Source organism: Gambusia affinis, linkage group LG10, assembly GCF_019740435.1.
Source record: "Gambusia affinis linkage group LG10, SWU_Gaff_1.0, whole genome shotgun sequence".
Lineage (NCBI taxonomy): Eukaryota > Metazoa > Chordata > Actinopteri > Cyprinodontiformes > Poeciliidae > Gambusia > Gambusia affinis.
Window position 1 is genome coordinate 23,695,182 of NC_057877.1, and position 17,945 is coordinate 23,713,126.

At 35.7% G+C, this 17,945-nt stretch overlaps 2 protein-coding genes across 2 annotated transcripts; both read right to left on the reverse strand.

The window, feature by feature from the left end:
- Window positions 1-1,097: 1,097 nt before the first annotated feature.
- plvapb (plasmalemma vesicle associated protein b) lies at window positions 1,098-7,653 on the reverse strand. Its single transcript, XM_044130530.1, has 9 exons — window positions 7,224-7,653; window positions 6,350-6,520; window positions 5,857-5,917; window positions 5,337-5,568; window positions 5,028-5,247; window positions 4,069-4,218; window positions 3,504-3,599; window positions 3,227-3,328; window positions 1,098-2,910 (listed from the first exon to the last, which is right to left on the reverse strand). The coding sequence occupies exons 1-8, from the start codon at window positions 7,425-7,427 to the stop codon at window positions 3,275-3,277; spliced, it is 1,188 nt and encodes a 395-aa protein (XP_043986465.1). The 5' UTR covers window positions 7,428-7,653; the 3' UTR covers window positions 1,098-2,910; window positions 3,227-3,274.
- A 3,655-nt stretch (window positions 7,654-11,308) lies between these two features.
- babam1 (BRISC and BRCA1 A complex member 1) lies at window positions 11,309-17,081 on the reverse strand. The gene is made up of 9 exons (XM_044130532.1): window positions 16,950-17,081; window positions 15,510-15,963; window positions 14,640-14,698; window positions 14,436-14,556; window positions 13,664-13,742; window positions 13,566-13,590; window positions 13,330-13,459; window positions 13,159-13,245; window positions 11,309-11,824 (listed from the first exon to the last, which is right to left on the reverse strand). Exons 2-9 carry the CDS (start codon window positions 15,954-15,956, stop codon window positions 11,624-11,626), a joined length of 1,149 nt encoding a protein of 382 aa, XP_043986467.1. The 5' UTR covers window positions 15,957-15,963; window positions 16,950-17,081; the 3' UTR covers window positions 11,309-11,623.
- Between the last annotated feature and the right edge of the window lie 864 nt (window positions 17,082-17,945).

The following is a 17,945-nucleotide window of genomic DNA, read 5'->3' on the forward strand; positions in this document are numbered from 1 at the left end:
TATGAAATATGGAAAGCAGCAAACGGTTTTTCTCTTTGTGTCTCTCTGGCTTCTTCACTGGTAACAAGTTGTGACTCCAGGAATTATAACTGGTTTCCATAAGGCTTAAATATCTAAGGATCTCTGCCATCAACCACTTGAACAACAAAATAAACTGACTTTTAAATGTAATGTAAGAAAAACATGCTAATTTCTAATTAATCTAATTACACAATATTTTTTAAAAAGTTAGGATTAAGGGATTACGCTTATTTCCAAAGGTATTTCCTTGTAATAAATTTCAAATTAATTTTATTTTTATAGAGGGTAGAACACATTTTAATCAACATGAATACATCATGTAAATTTCCCAGATTTAGGCTGATTCTCATCTGTAGTTTCCTACCAAGTTGATGGGAGGGATTAAAAAAATACAATAGCTGCACTGAAACATAAAAGAACAGTAATTTACAGTAAACATAATAAAAATAAGTCACATCCAAAAGAAAAACTAACGTAAAAACGTGAATGATTATGAAGTAGTGAGTGTGGAGTGAAAGTAAAACAACGCAGAGTTTTCAACATAATTTCCAAATAAAAATCTGTAAAGTGTGGAGTGCATTTGTAATCAGCTCTCATGATTTAATACTTTCTCTAACCACCATTCACTTCAATCACTGCTGCATGTTTTCTGGGATGTTTCTACCAGATTTATTCCTTTCTGCTGATTGTTTGGTGAATAGTTCAGGTTCAGTTGAATCTGATGAAACTGAACAATATTCTTTGTTTCCTTTTGCAACCAAAAAGTTACAATTTTGGTCTCATTGGACCAAATCCTTTTCGTCCAAGAAGACTTTAAACTTTCCTTCAACAATGTTTTTCTTCTTTTTGAATAATAATTGTTCCATAATTTAATTTTACCACATATTTCTAATTCTGCTGATGGCAACAAGGACTTGGAGCTCATCCCCTAAAACAAATCATAAGAATAAAAGCTGAGAAATTAGTATTTTACAACTAATACTCCTTTTCCATTGAGTGATGTCTGCTGAATTTCCTGTGAGGAAAATTAGATACTTTTTTTTTTTTACCTAAAGTTACACACAAACGCAGGATTGTCAAGTCAAAACAGTTTTTATTTACAGATCTACCAACATCAGTGGTTAATTTTACTCAGAAACAGATTAACTAATAGCTTTATCATTTGGTGGCAGGATTGTCCTCACATTGGTGGCAACTTTCACTTCTGATTCAACAAACTTATTTAACTTCAACAAACCATATGAAATATAATAACACAATTTATTCACATATTTCAGAGCAATCGGGTTGCTTAAACTCAAAGTTCAAAATAAATCATAAATTGCAAAGAAAAATTTAAGTCAGATTATTATAGGTGCCTCAAAGTTAAGCAGAAGGTGTATATTTGCATAGATATGTTAGTAAAAGGTAAATATTTTAATGTAAATTCACTATAATAAAGCAGGAAAAATGTAGTTTAAGAATAATAAATGTATAAATTTAATCACCAGCATGAATAATCTGTACAATATTTACACAAGCTTTAATGAGAATTCAACCTGATCCTGACCTTGAGTACATTTTCCTTTCACAATGTTTCTATTTTTTCCCTTTTCTTGTTCGTGTGTACCAAAATATACCTCTAATAATCGTAAAAAAAGGACCAGCATCTATTTCCAGCAACAGAAACCTTTGTACTATTAACGTCTGGAAGGAAAAGGAAGCTGTAAAGCTAAAGAGCCGTTCCTATAATAGTTACTAAAACTATAAAATAAGCCATAAAACAAGCAGCTAATAGAGTTTACCTATTTTTAAGCTCAACAAAAACACAAAAATAGAAATAGAGCAGCTAACACCAGACTTGATGTGTATTCGTGCAAACCGCTCATGAGTTACGAGTGTTGCTATTTCAGCTTCTAGCAGACAAAACAGCGACTCTATGTGTCCTCGTCTTGAGTCTTTGTTGCATTTTTACGACCGTTGAGACAATAAGAGGGCAAACCTGCTTTGGAGTGAGTCAGAGTCCATTTTTAGTTTGTGAGCAATGCACAAGAAAAATATTTACACCTGTGTCCTTCTGGGTTTTTACATCATGTTTACAAACTGGACCAGGAACCTGGCTGAAGTCACGTCTTCATAAATGCAGCCACACTTACTGATGATCAATTAATCAGTTACTTTTATGTAAAGTTTAGTTTTTGACATTTATATTATGCTATAATGTTATTCCCCCATCAAAAGAGTTGGCGCCTCCCCCACACTGCTCCTTCCGACTAGCAGCAGCACCAATTAGCTAACACTTATTGGAGCTGTGAGTCTAACCTCATTCTAAAAACTATTTCTCTTTGCAACGCTCTTGAATTGATTATAGAGGGCTTAATGGAGAAACGTTGTTGAAGGCGGAGAGTCGGATAGAGCAGAAGCTTCTTAAAGAGGCAGAGGCCCAATTTTAAAGAGGCAAAGTCAAATTTCTTTTAAAATATTTTGATATATACACCCTTTTTGAAATGACTGAAGATTGATGATTGATTCTGCTATTAAATGAAAAATACATAATACTGCTCCTTTAATTAGCAGTAACTTGGTGCTAACTTAGTTTTACATCTCATGGAATAACATTTATTCTTGCTTCCGTTTAACCAGGAAATTGTTGCACTTTCATCTACATTTAAGGTTAGACTAAAATAATTTAAGATCAGGTTGTGTTTAGTATCTTCTGTAAAATACTGGAAATGTAGAAAGGTGTATTTTTGTTATGCTAATGATATCTACAGGTTTCCTCAAATTGCTTAACAATAGCAACACAAACATGTCTGTTGACAGTTCACAGTCAAAGTTGCGGTGGGTTTTCTGTGCTTTGGAAATCGATGCTACAGGTAATAGATGGATTCACAACTCATATCAACCAACCTGAAAAATATAAAAAAAACATTTATTAACACATGTTCAACTATGGACTACACATGCAAGAGCAGAAAAAATATAGACAGATAGTCAAGTCTTTTAACTTCCAGTATTATTGTTATACTGTTTGTTGCTGCTGAAAAATGGGATTAATTGCAATATTGATGCAGTAAAACAAGTTTAATCACACAAACTCCTGCTTGTTAGAGGATTAATGAAGCAAAATGACAAATCAATTTTATCTCTCCCTCTCAAGCAAAATGAAAACTTGAAAAAGATTGAATCAAGGTTTGATTTGAAGGTTTCCAGAGCGGGAACTCACCACTTCAGGTCTGCTGCAGCTGACTGCGGCAGACATGTTGGTAGCTGCCTACCTCCCCTGCCGAGGCAGAGTCTGCAGGAAAGCAGTGTTTGGTGGGCCAGCCTGTGAAAAGATTGAATGATTTAATTATTATTTAACCACAGATTGAGGATTTACGTCCTCACAGTGAAATTTTACTATTTTTGCCTTACCAAAATTCTTAAATCTAGACTGCTCTACATATAATATGTGAATCAATTGTTAATATTTACATAGAAATTGCTCCTCTGTATGTTACCTTGCTGGGCAGCATTTGACGCAGCGCCTGAATCTCTGTGTCTTTCTGTGCCAGTTGTTGGTCCTGCTCAATTTTCTCTTTCAGTAAAGTCGTTAACTAAAACAAAAGATGTATCAATTTAAAACAAATAATGCATTTTAATTTATTCATTCAAGCTTCAGTATGTAACTTTTATAAAACATGTTCTTTATCTATTTATTAAAGTTATCATTACATCGTGACAGTATAGTGCCAATCATGCGTGTGTACACGCCGCTCACAGCTTCTCCCCCTTGGTCTCTGCTCTGCTTGTCCCCATCAGCTCAGGCTAGTTAGCATGACTACGTCTTCTGTAACATTTGTTTCTCCACTAAAGTCCCTCCTCCTGGCTCTGATTGGTTGTTTTTGACCAAGAGCAGTGCATTTCTTCAGACGATAATAGTAGAAGATTATCTGGGGAAATATGTCTCCTACTAGTTTTAACAATCATGTAAAAATCATATTTTTGTAAAAGTTATTGCAGCTTTAAGCTTTCGTTTGTCACTGAAGAAAACGGCTTTTCTCATAGCTTTGCTCCAGAACCTACCTGTTGATCATGAAGCTTTTGCTTCTCGTCTAAATCCATGGAAGCTTTAGCGACTGCCGTCTTGTATTTGTCTTCACACTGCTGCAGTTTGGAGGTCAGATCTGTGTTTTGCACCTCTAGCTGACTGGACCGCCATTGAACCTCACTCATCTGCAGGATATAATCAGATTTTCTCTTTAAAAAACAAAAAGTTTAATGAATATTTCATTTTCTTCCTTAGTTAATCTGGGATGGGGCGCACAAGCGAGTTTAACTGAACTCTGAATGGAAAAGCAAAAGTTTATCAGGTGAAGAAACTAAAATAAATCATGTAAAAGCTAAGCTTTCTGCTTGTCCTTTGGAGCTTTTTAATAGATTAACAACATGTTGTTGCTTAAGATAAGTTTAGTCTTTGTCCTGCTGCATCAGCAGGGCGGACAGCTTCACCTCGGCGTTGACCTCGAGTTTGCCTCACAGGACATCTGTCTCTTTAGCTGGACTTATCAGGAATGATGCCGTGAGTAAACTTCCTCTCTGGAGAAACAGGTTTCCTGCTCAGCTTGTTTTTTGCAGGGGATTTTAGGAAGAAACGTGTTGAGGGAAAGTTTCAGGGTCAATTTGGCCGAGGCTATTACCTGTGAGGTTTAATGCTGTGCAGATAATATGATTCCTTAAGGTATTAACTTATCATTTGGTGAAATTGTTTATTCTAATTATCTCTTCTTTTTGGTGTTATCATGTGATTTTCTGTCTGTATTTAGATTTTTAATTCGACTAACTTTGCAAATGCTAAATGAAACCATAAGGCAGCCAAACTTGATGCAAAACTCGTTCTGCTTTACTAAACTACAGAAAAAACTTCACTTTCACCAAAACCAGGAGAAATTGTCACATTGCTGGATGTGTTTAAGGCTGAAATTATGTTATTTTTTTTTTTCAATCTCTTTATGCTTTTGGTAAACCAGTCTGCATTCACGCACCTTCTCGCCCACATGGTCCAGATACGGCTGGAACTTGTTCTCCACATCCCTGGACAGGTTGGTGCAGTTGCTTTTTATCGTCTCCAGCTGTTCTTTCTGGCTTTTGCAGGTGAGGTGGAACGTCAGCGAGTGAGGGAACAGGTTGTCGATCTTATTCAAAAACTTGGTGGTCACAGTCTGGATCCCACTCAGAGACTGAATAAAGTCTTCTTTGCACTTCCTGATTTGAAAAAAAAAAGCCGCCATTAGATTGTTCTTTACATTTTAGGACAAATGCACCATCTGGACAGACAGACAAGAGGACGGCACCTTTTGTAGGTGGTGAGCTTCTCCTCCAGGAGATTCTTATCTCCATGCAGTTTCCTGATCTCCGTGAGATGGACGTCTCGATCTCTTAAGACCTTGTCTCGATCTCTGATGGCGTTGTCTCGATCTCTGATGGTGTTGTCCTTCTCGGACAACAGATTCTGAACTACCTGATTGATGTTTGATTTAACAAGTGCTGTCTCATTGTGGACAAGTTCCTGACACTTTGCCTTATCTGCAGGATTCAGATGGAAGGTTTGTGTCACAAGAAAATCAAATCTAACAACTAGAATTCAATTTTGCATAATTTCTACATGCTTTAGTCAGTACAGTAGACATTAGTTAGATCTGCAGGACAATCACTTGCAATTAATCCATATTACATTCTTATTCAGTCCTGGAAAACTTGAAAAGTCAAACCCTTGCAAGCATCTTCAGACTGCTTATGAACTCTTAATGTTTCAGTCCCAGCTAACGTTGTTGTTGGTTACTCTGAGAGATGTTGATGCAGTGTTGAACTTACGGATATATGTAGGTGGTGGAAGACAGGGAGGACAGCGCATAGGAGAATGAACGACGCTTTTCTGCTTTTCAAGGTTTGCCCATTAAAAAAAACAACATAAAAGAAGGTGAATTAGATAATGAATAGGCTTTCATTTCTATTATTACAAAAATGACCAACAGAGAAGCAACAGAAATGTACAGAAGAGCGTTTCGGCCACTGAAAATGGAAAAAGAAAAGAATTCTGATTGATTTTTACTTTTTGTTTTTTCATGTTTCTGACTTTCATCTTCTGAAATCAAGTCAGAAATCTGAGGGAAAAAAGCCAGAATTCACTTTTTGAGTGTCTCTAATCCTTTTCCACAGAAGTACCATTAAAAAACAAAAATGAAAGTGAGGAGGGGAATGATGAGAGGATCTCAGGTTATCTTCACAAAGTGCAGTAAGAATTAGAGCAGCTCTGCAACTTGACAGAAAAAAATGCATCTTCCTCTTGTTTATTCTCTGTACTTACAGCGTTGAATCTGAATTTTGTGAAGTTGGCCTCAGCTTGCTGCTTCGCCATCTCTTTCTGCAGAGCCGTTTTCTCAGCCGAACAAGCAGCAAGCTTTGCTCCAAGCTCAGCTTTCTCCTTTGTCAGTTTCATGTTGTCTGTGCTCAGCTTGTTAAATTCCAGCTCCAGCTTCTGCACAATACATGAAGAATCAGCAACAGTTCAATGCAGACTGGGATATCCACACTTACTTGAGAAACTTTGTGGAAAAAATTTACTTTTAGGTGTATTTTTATTAAGCTTAAAGGTGTTTTAATGTTTTCTGAACGTATCATTCATTGTAAGTACAGATTAAATTAAAAACATAATAAAACGTGCACTTGTTAGTTTTATTTGAGAAGATTTTTATGAAGTATTGTAAAATGTCTGGATACTCTTCTCCACTGTAAGTAACTTCACTGAATAAAGAACCAAAAATTCACCAGACAGACAAAAACCTTTAACCAGTTTTTGTTAGTTTTATGTTGAAATAAATTGTAATTGTTAATACTTTGATTTAATTATTTTGAAATTGTATGAATAATTACATATAAATTAAAGTTTGATAAATAATTGATGTTTTGATCAGTTATTTATTACTTGAGTACCTTTTTTACCAAAAACGTTTTCACTCTTAGTTGAGTAATTTCTTTTTACTTTAACTTGAGTAAAATATGTTGAAGTAGTGCTACTCTTACTTGAGTACAACTTTTGAGTACTCTACCCTCGTCTTGTTTAATGTTTTCTTTAACTGAAAAATGTGGCATAGTCTTTTAAAATCATGCATTTGTAAGATTTCCTTTCATCAGACAATCTGATAAAAGTTATTTTACGAGTCGTAAAGGAAATCACTAACCTTGACCCGCTCCTCCTCTGCAGACTTTTCCGGCTGTCCGTAGATGAGCAGGAGCACCAGGCTGACGATGATGAGCGACTGGATGAGGGATGAAAAGAAGAAAATGATCCTCATGTAGTAGCCGCAGCTCTTTCCTTTGTTTCTGTACAGCGGCTGCCGGGCCTCTGGGCCGAGCTTGACCCGGGAGCAGCTGGAGCTGTACATAGCAGCCGGTGGTGAAATGGTTGCAGCTGGTTTTTGTTATGATATTAACAGAAATTATTTGATAACAAAGAAAATATATTTTTTTAATTCTTCAGTCTTGATCTCCTCTGCAAAGAAAAAGCAGATCTTTACCAAGTAGAAGTTTTATATTTCTTTAATCCTTGGTTTTCTGTTTGTCTTTTTAGATGCTGAAATGATCAGGCAGCGATGTGGTGGACAGGAAGCCTAATGAGGGAACAGGTTTTTAAAGGGTTCGTCCTGGACGGCCCCTCCTCTCTACTTCCTGAATGACCAGCGTCAACGCTCAAGAACTTTCTATGCAACAGAAGACTCTTTATTGTACAGAAACAGAAACTTAACTAATAATGAAAAAAATCTCCACAGGTTTTAAGACAGAATGGTTTACTGTTTATATTTTCCCACACAGATGTTTGACATCAACTAAATATGAGTAAAATCCAGATTTTTAGGACAGTAAATGTGACTATTATCTAGCTAAAGGTCTGTAGAAGTATAATTTTTTTTCTACCATTTCTTTTATTTGAGTAAAAATATGTCAAATTAGTCCTACTTCAGTAGAGTCAACCCTTCTTTGGTTCAATGTTCATATTTTTTCTGAAGCTGTTTATTAAAAACGTGACCCTTAAATCAAACATTTTCAGGATTTTTTTTTTCTCACTTTTATCAGCAGATAACTGGACAAAAACTATTTTATCAGCATACAGTCATGAACTGTTTGACTGCAGTGTGGTTTTATTGTGAACAGAATACCTTCACCTCTGACCTTTCACCCCATTTAGTTGTCCTCTCTGAGGTTACTTTCAATTATCCCAAATGGACTTTTGTGATAAAAGCCAGTCACACAGACAGCTTTTTGTGAGTCTTCAAAATATCCACGTTTTTATGACCTCAAAGGTTTTTACAGATTTTATATTCGTATTATTATTTTTTTTTTTATTTAACCTTTATTTCACCAGGAAAATCCCCTTGAGATTAAAAATCTCTTTCGGAAGCGAATCCTAGCAAAGACTGGCTGAAGTATAAAGAGATTACAGAACATTCACAGAAGAAAAGCACAGAAAAAGTCAATAATGTCAGAAATATATGAACCATTGAGTTAAAACATTTACAGATCGATGATTCCTTCTCAAAACAACAGCCTTAAAAACATGTAACAACCAGTACCTTTAGGTTCATGTATGTTTGGAATTGGTTCTAAGAAGATGGAGCAGAGAACTGAAAAGATTTGAAGAAATTTGTTTGCCTGAGCACAATTTACTCAACAAGTTGTTGCTAGGTTACCATAGAACGAGTGAGTTGCTAGGTAACCAAAGAGTTAAAGAGCCAGTTGATTCCACCGACTATGCTTAGCGTAAGCCTTTCCTCTGCCTACATTTCCCAGAATGCTGTGTGGAGTTCATTGAATATTCTAAATATTGAATTTTCTATCTGATGCATCATCTATTGATATTGCGTATCTATCGTAATATGTATACTGTTATTTATTTATTGTCCATCCCTACGTGGACAAGTTTTATAAGACAGAACTTATTTTTTGTGGGGACGTGATCAAAGGCCTAATCAGGCAGGCAGATTGGTTTACGGTTGTTTTTTGTTTTTTTCTTTTAACATAAATGCGAAATGTATGTATTTTTGTCATATTTTTTGCTTAATTACCTGCTATGGGGATATCTAAGTGGAATAAAATTAGTATTTGTAGAACTGTGTAGAGCATGTTTTTGGTAAATAATGTGGATGTGTTTAATAAACTTCCACTTGTGTGAGTCCAGAAAGCAGGAAGCATTACCTATCCGTGCCACTTTTAAATATAGCAGGAGCAGAATTCCTCATCCTATTCCCTGGCGAAGGACGAACAATGTATAACATGTTAAGGAGTAAAGCAGAAAAAGCCAAACAAATACAAAAAAAATTTCCCCCACATCCTGTCCTGAGCCTACGCGGAAAGGAGTCATGGCAGAAGAGGACAGAGAGAACAGAAACAATAGGTAGCTGTCACTCTTCAGAGTTGAGGGAATAACAAGGTCTCCCTCTGGGCGCTCTCCATCCCAGCCAAGCCGTTATCAGAGCCGATGACGTGAGGCACACAACGGGCTGCTGGGAAAAGTGTGACGGGCCAAAGGTTCTCTAAGCGCCAGGTCATCTTTTCCTGCTTGCTCTGACAGCCTTCCTTCAAATGGAAAAAGACTAATTTATGAAGATAGAGTGGCAGCGCAGGCTGATGACCTCTGAACAAAGGCAGGAAGTCAAACGGTTGGAGACTGACACCTTTTGAGACAACCGGCCAACCGGACAGGAAGATATATCTCAAGTACTGGGGAATTGTTTAGGCAATAGATGAATAAGTGGCACGTTTACACTATCTGATGGAGAGGTGTTCAAAATTGCTCAGTAAAAGTGAATGTGGCCCAACAAAATGAGCTATCACCATGTTGTGACAGTATGAGACAGATAATCAGTGAATTATCTGGCCATAAAAATCCCTGAAAAAGTCATTTCTGTATTTATCCTTTAGCTTGAAACTTTAAAACTGCTTATCTAAATATGAGTAATTATTAAAAATTGCTTTGCCTTGTTTAGAAAATTCTGATTTTTGTGTTTTATAACAAACAAAATGTGGAAATTCAAAATAAAATTCTCAGATTTTTCCAGAGTTTTTGACACAACATAGGAATCCAGCAAGATGTGTGTTCAGGTTTTCATTTGTTGGATTTAGAAAATATGAACTAAGTTCTGTTCAGACAGCAGAACATGCTGGGGCTTTCAGTCTGAGTTGGATGTATTTCAAGGTGGAATCTGCTGCCATCTACTGGCCAAACCAGCTAAACAATTTAAAAGACAATCAATAGGATTTAATATGCCTTTTCAATATATCCAAAAAAGCTTATAGGTGCACTTTTTGTTGTGAGTAAAGCTACATTTCAGGTAAAACCATAAATGTGTTTGTGTAACCTTCCTACACGGCCACATTGTGTGACGTACAACAGTGATGAAGTGAAGAAAACCGGCCATATTCTAAACTGCAAATCAGGGATGTCAAACTTATTTTCATTTTCGGCCTCGTCAAGAAAATAAAATTTCTCAAAGTGACGGTTGTGCCAGAATACTTTGATAAAATTTATTAGCAAACTGTTAAAATATTAATAGCCGTCTCCTCAAATTAAATACTTCTTAGAATTAAAGTTTTAGACATGTTTTCACATTGATCAGTGATTTTGTGATTGTTTTACATATTTTTTTAATTCAAATTTTTTACTCGGCATATCGATCACAAACTATAAGTATGGCTGAGGCAGCTGTAGTATAGTAAGAGTAAGAAATACTGCCGCCTGCAGGTGGGAGTTAGTCATTTAAACCCAATGTTTTTGAAAGTCTTTCAGATAATTTGCAATAAATTCACAGTTATACAGATAAAAACAACTTTAATCTGATGAAGGTTCTATTTATGAGTCCCTCGGAGTGGAGAGGTTCAGATAAAAATCTGTGACAGGCAGTATGTAACCCCCAGAAAACATTCCAGCATGGAAACAGAGGAGCAGCTAAGGAAGAAAAACATTAAAGCTAATCTCTGGCGCTGAATCAGAAAGTTTGATGAGGAAATAAAATAACCCAAACCTGCTGACAAATTAAAAGAAACACATTTTCTAATAATTTATAAGTCACGTGTTTCTGGGTGATCAAATCCTGACATACAAATTAATCTGCAACTTTTATTTAATGTGTGTTTTATGGATCTTTTGTTGACATTCTATCTCTCAAAATTAAAAAAGCCAGTCAGAATGTTGTTTTGTTTGTAAATAAACTTTCACATTCATTACATTCAGAAGCAAAAACACAAATATGAAAGAGGTCTTTGCAAAACCTGACAATTCAACCATTGCAACCTCCACTCTTTATTAGGTTATTTTTTATTTATTTGAACTTTCATCACCTACTCCCTCATTACCAGGACAGTTCAAGTAATTTTCACCACATAACAGAACAATTTGGTTACAATCAGTGACTTCTCGAAACCCTCATTTCCCAGATATTCTCACATTTGTTCAAAACTAAAAAAGAAAAAAAATAACAGTAACATTGTGCCTTCAGATGAAAAATAAAGTAAAATAAAAAGTTCTGCTGAATCTGCAGCATGTGTGGACTTCACAGATAAGCGAGGTCGTTTTAATTTGTCCGTTTTACACTGTAGCCTCCGTGTCCGGGGTGTCGTCCCCCTCCAGCAGGCTGTAGGACGCGTGGCTCTGGAACGGTCTCTGCAGAGGATGAGCCAGCAGTTTGGCCATGCAGTTGTGCAGCTCGATGGCGGGTCCACTCAGGGAGACCTCGAAGCGATAACACATGCCTTTGGAGTCCAGGGTACAGAACGAAGTGTAAGTCTCCTGGGAAACCAAACAAACACTTTAAAAGATGGTCAAAGAACTTCTGATGGACTCGACTTTAAAAGATCTCACAAATGTAAAGGCATAAAAGAAGTGAAGTAGTCCTGATAATTTATTTGTCTCAGTTTATTAAAGTTTGAATAAACAACCTTAAGTCTGAGTCCCCCTGCCACTGCAAAACATTAAATCTTAGCAAGTATTTTTGGTTTAGTTTCTAGTCCAAACGTCTTAGTACATTTGAAATAAAACAAAACAAACTTATAAGTAACTTTTCAGCAATATAAAGGAGATTACTTTAACTTAGTAATTCCTTAATATTAATGAAAAAGAACTTGTTCCATATGCAGATTATTATAATATATCAGTTATAATATGAGAAAAAGTCTTGTTATAAGTTCAATAATTTTCTTATTACAAACAAGTACTTCTTTTATCAATATTAAGGAATTATTAACTTAAAACAAGCTTCCATAATTGCCAAAAAGTTGCTTTTAAGTTAGTTTTGTCTTATTTGAAATGTACTAAGATTTTTGCACTACAAACTAAACCAAAGATTATTTGGTATTATTTTGTTTTTTGCAGTGAAGGCATAAATACTATTGTATCACAGTAAAACAGAGAATGTGGAATACCACTGCAAAAACACTAAATCTTATCAAGTATTTCTAGTCTAATTTTGAGTGCAAAGATCTTAGTACACTTGAAGTAAGATAAAACTAACTTGCAAGCAACTTTTCATCACTATATAGAAGCTTGTTTTAAATAAATAATTCCTTAATATTGATATTTTATAAGTACTAGTCCCACTAGGTGATTATTTCACTTATAACAAGACATTTTTCATAAGTGCCAGTGGAGCTAGTACTTTTTACAATAGTAACGATAATGATGACTGACATAATATAATTTGGAGTAAGACTGTAACATATCCAAAAGCAGAAGAAGTGAAGCGCTGCGAATACTTTCTGATGTGCTGTATCTGTAAACTAATTTCAAACTTCCCAAACACTGATGATCTTCTGCAATATGTTTATTTTAAGTGGCCATACAGGAACAGAGAAGTAACTGTTAACTTTAATGCTTCTTTAACATCAAAACAGGCCTTAAAAATGCAACTTGAGAAGAAAAATATGAAAAACACACAATTTCCAACCCAGTCTGGAAAATACGCAATGAAGGAACAATTTATTCTGGGTTTTTATTCCCAGTCCATCCATCCTGCAGGTTTTGTATGTAAATTCTGACCTCACTGATTTCACAGTAAACATTTAGACATACATTTAGAAAATAAGAAAATGTAATATTGTCTTTAAAAAACTTAAGAAAACACTCACCCTCCAGCTGGTCTCATCTCCTTGTTCCTCCATCCCGTTGTGCAAATAAACAACATCAAAGAAGAAATATGGAGATTGCAGCATTTTCTGAAACAGGAATAAGAAACTTGATCACCACAAGATAAAACATATAGGTGCTTTGACTATACCACAGACAGAGCAGTGACTCACACTGAGAGCTTCTGAAGGGTTGAACTGCATGGGCCCAGCGTGGCGGCTGTAGATGAGAACAGTTCGCACCACGTAGGGAGGCGGGATGGTCTGAACGTTCTCCATCGACGGCAGCTCGATCTTCTGACGACTGCAACAGAGACAAGATTTTAAAACGTAAAACATTTCTACTTAAGTTTTTATTTGTTCAATTAAAGCAAATTTGAGAAAATTAGAAAAACATAAACATAGCTTACATGACGTTAAGGAGATCTTCCAGGTCTAAATGTAGAGGTTAAGGGTAATCTGATTTTAATATTAAAGGTATTTTGGTGAATGTTTGATGGAAGGATACTGAAGGACTCGCACACATTGGTTTCCAAGTCATACAGACAGCTGCACAGCTCTCTGGGATCAGACGTGAAGCCAGACAGCTGGGGCAAAAAACAAAACAATTATGAAGGGAAATTTCCACAAAGTTCATAAAATAAAATAAAAACACAAAAAGCTGTAATTGTTTTTGTGTTGCAGGGTTTCAAAGAGGAAAGAAAAATAAACTATGAAAAAAATGAATATTTCCAGACCCACAGATTGTCTACATGTCCTTCCTTCCCTTCTTCCTTACCGACTCATTCTTTCCTTACTTCCATATCTTCTGCCCTTCCTTCTTTCTTTTCTTGTCTTCTTCCTTCCTTTCTCCTATCCACACTTCCTTTCTTACTTCTATCACTGCTTCCATTCCATACTTTCTTTCCTTCTAACTCTGCTTCCATCCTTCCTTCTGTATCTCTCCTTCTATTCTTTCTTCCTTATACTGTATATCTCTTTCTATCCTTCCTCTTTTATATCTCTCATTCTATCCTTTATTCCTTATATATCTCCTTTCTTTCTTCCATCCTTCTCCCTCCTTCCATCCTTCCTTCTGTCCATCTTTCCTAATTTGTGTTTAGAACAGAACTATACAAGTAATAAAAATAATTGGATTTCTGAATTTAAATACTAGATCATATTTATAAGTTCAGGTTTTGGTTTTGCTGGGTAACCAGAGATAAAATTATAAAACATTAAACCAAGTTAAGTCAAACACCCAGCAGGAGTTTCAGTGACTGAACGTCTCGTGTACCGACCCACAGAGCATCATCGTTGATGACAACCAGAGCAAACTCGTGTCGTTTGTCGATCTTGTGTTTTGTTCTCACAAACATCTCGATCATCTTCTGGGATATGTTCAAGGCGTTTGTTTTAGATCTAAACAGAGAGACAATGAAATGACGCAATGTTAAACTCTAAAGCCAGGAAACAGTGAGACAGTCTACCGTGTTTTTACACACCCGTTGAAAGACTCCAGCTTAGGTAAGGACATTTCTTCAGACAGATCTAGACAGATTATCTGTACAGAGAGAAACAAGGCAGGAAAGACAGAAAACATTAAAATGAAGTCATATATAAATCTACATCACAGTAAAATCAATTCTATAGTTTCTCCCTGGGCACAATAAAAATGAGCTACTTTCATTATCTTGTAATTTACTTTAAATAAGACATCAAAGATTCAGATGGAAGTTTTATCTGTATATTTTATGCAACTATTATGAAAACAATAAAAATTGTGATAAAAAAAAAATTTATTATAAGTTTTTTTTGTTAACTGTATGGCATGAATGGCTCAGTAATCATAGTGCCACAAAAACAAATACTGCTCTTCCCAATTTAGGAGGCCACTTACTTAAAGAAATAAGATTTATATCACTAAACTGCACATATTAACTGCATTTGATCATATTTTCAAATTTACTGATATTTATTTATGATCTTGAGGAACAAACAGTGGAGAAAATAGTTAAAAAAAACAACATGTCAGTTCTGTTTTTTGTTTGTTTAATTAATGTAGATTTATTGAGGCAACAATAAATCAAAATGAAATATTTTACAATAAAAGAACAATAAAATAGATGCAGACCCATAGACGGAAGATCTCAAATTTGCCCCAAGATTAATGCGGTTCATACAACTCAACAAATTGTGTTAAACACTAAACCTTTCTACTTTTGAGGTTAGATTTAAACATCCTACTTATTTAATTTAATAAAGCCAGGTAAAGACTACAGTTTTTTTTCACAGACACAGAACCTTGAGGATTTACTTTCTTGATCACTTTAACTTCCTGAATAAGAAATTATTTCTGTGTACGGTGGACCTACCACTTTCTCTGGACAGTTGACTCTGGGAACTCGGAGCTGGTATTCTGCTGGTGGAGGAATGGTCGTACTGAGGACAGGCTGCTGGTGAGGTGCCTTCGGCCGTTCTTTGACCGTCACAGCTGTAGTGGACAGCTGGGCCGTGGTGCCAGCTGCTGTTCCAGAACCAGCTGCCACGGAAACGGACACAGGGGGAACCACGGCCTGAGATGTAGCGGCTGAAACCGTTGTTGTAACAGAGCTCAGAGGGCTGTCGGTGGTCGAGGCTTCGCCTTCGCCCTCCACGCGGTTCCCCACTGCCGGCTGAGGTATGGTCGGGTTCCCGTTGCCTCCGAGGCTGCCAGTGCTGCTGCGACGGTCCTCAGCACCTTCGGGGTTGGAGCGCGTCCGGGGTCGCAGCTCCACTGGACGTTCCTCTCCATCAGCTGGGCCTGGCTCTGGAGTCTCCATGGAAACACTGGATGCAAACAAAGTGAAGGTGATGAGTCCAGTCTGCTGTGGATGGAGCATTTAAAACTAATAAACCGTTTACATCAATAAAAGGATTTAAGAATGAATTAAAATAAAATCACTGCAGGGCATGTTTATTTCACCAATTGAATTCCACAAGTAAAACAAGTGATTCAGTACACAAGATTTGATTTATTTGAAGCATTTAGTTGTTTTAGTTTTGATGGTTATCATAATACAATTAATATAAATCCACAATTGAAAACTCAATTAATGTGACATATTTCTATTCAAAATTTATTTTTCAAAATTGGGATAATGAAATATCCAAAGTTTTAGTCGCTGCAACCAGAGGTGGGTAGTAACATTACATCACATTTACTTGAGTAACTTTAAAAACCAATGCTTCTATACTTTTTCATTCCTATTTGAGTAATATTATTTTTTATGCTATTCTTACTTGAGTACAATTTTTGGCTACTCTATCCACTTCTACACCATAATCCTGATAAGCTAATGTTCAGATGTATCACTCTGGGTGAAATCAATCTGTATATGATACTCGAGTTCCAATTTCTGAGAATAAATACACAAATAAATAAACCTTACAATTATATTTGGAGTTATTTAGACATACAAAACATTTAAAATTGGATGAATCCCAGACTTATATCTCATATTTTCCTTTTTAATAAAACATTTCTACCTTTCAGATGGACCTTATTTATTCTAAAGCTTAAATTATGGCTTACTTTACCAAATCACAGCACTATTTCTGCAGTTCTGCAGTGAACATGTAACCAGCTTTATCTTTAAATCTCTACACAGATTTTAGGAGTTGAACAAACACTTTGTACTGGAAAGGTACGTTGTAGATAATGAATCTCGATAATATAAAAACAAGTTTAGCTGTTAGCATAAGTTAGCTTCTATAAAATTAACAAGCAGCTGAGTATATAAACGCCATATATAAAATGGAAAAATACTACTTACGTTTTTAAGAAAAAATAAGCGTCTTTGTTTTATGTGCAACAAACTGTCATATATAGTTCTAATAAATAACAAGCAGAGCTAACGTTTGTTTTGAACGGGTAACTTCCTGTTCGGAAACAACACAGCCGGAACTTTCGGTCCTCCCAGCATTGTGGGTAATGTAGTTTTTGGGTTGATTTTTAAGTTTTTCCGTTTTGTAGACCGCCGGGAGCACAATAAAATAATCTTCAACATCAGTGATAACGACAATAATAATTCATTATAAAAAATAGAGTGAAAGCTCAGTAGTGCAGTTAAAACAAATATTAGAGTCTCTTTTCTTCTCTGCCTGTAAATATGAAAGAACTCTACAAAACAAGAATCTTCTATTTTGAATAAAAAATTATTACCTTTTGCAATGTTGTATCAATGTGTGTTTTTTCCTATTACTTTTACTCTTTCTCTACTTTTATAGCAATATTTGCCTTTTTTTGTAAACTTATTGTATTGTTCAAGTTCAATGCTCCTAACAGTACAGTTTCTCTTTTGTTAACTAAACTTCTGTTGCCTCACATTTAGCCCATTTGTTTATACTTCAGCCACACTTATCGTTACCAATAGCAAAGTTGCATAAAAGCCATAAAGTCATCTTTTACTGCAGTAGAAAAATTTCAGACTAAATAATTCTAGCCTTTATCTGGACTACACTCATTTATGTTATGTTACTTTAAGAGTTCAGAATGCCTTTTTCTCTTCTAAGGTTCCCACTACTTGGGGAAGAAAAATACTCACACGATCACAGATTCCACATCATACGAAAAAGTGGGATTGAGGTATTTTTCCAAATATTAATCCTCTGCTTTTTTATGATTCACTCACATTTTTGCAGTGGAAAAGCTCCAAGTCTCATATTTGTAAAATTTTTATTACAACTAAAGGTAACAAAGTTTTTTGATTGTGATATAAAATGGCAATATGTGGCTGGTGAATACTTAATGTTGCCCCTTTAACAACCAT

Excerpts from the sequence above, each read along its gene's own strand:
- babam1 (XM_044130532.1), bottom strand. The coding sequence starts at position 15,956 with ATGGAGACTCCAGAGCCAGGCCCAGCTGATGGAGAGGAACGTCCAGTG. Across the intron at positions 13,743-14,435 it reads TCAACGATGATGCTCTGTGG|CTGTCTGGCTTCACGTCTGA; the intron begins GTCGGTACACGA and ends TTTTTGCCCCAG. Across the intron at positions 13,246-13,329 it reads ACCCTTCAGAAGCTCTCAGT|AAAATGCTGCAATCTCCATA; the intron begins GTGAGTCACTGC and ends TTCCTGTTTCAG.
- plvapb (XM_044130530.1), bottom strand. The coding sequence starts at position 7,427 with ATGTACAGCTCCAGCTGCTCCCGGGTCAAGCTCGGCCCAGAGGCCCGG. Across the intron at positions 5,918-6,349 it reads CAAAATTCAGATTCAACGCT|AAAAGCGTCGTTCATTCTCC; the intron begins GTAAGTACAGAG and ends CTTGAAAAGCAG. Across the intron at positions 5,248-5,336 it reads AAGCTCACCACCTACAAAAG|GAAGTGCAAAGAAGACTTTA; the intron begins GTGCCGTCCTCT and ends TTTTCAAATCAG.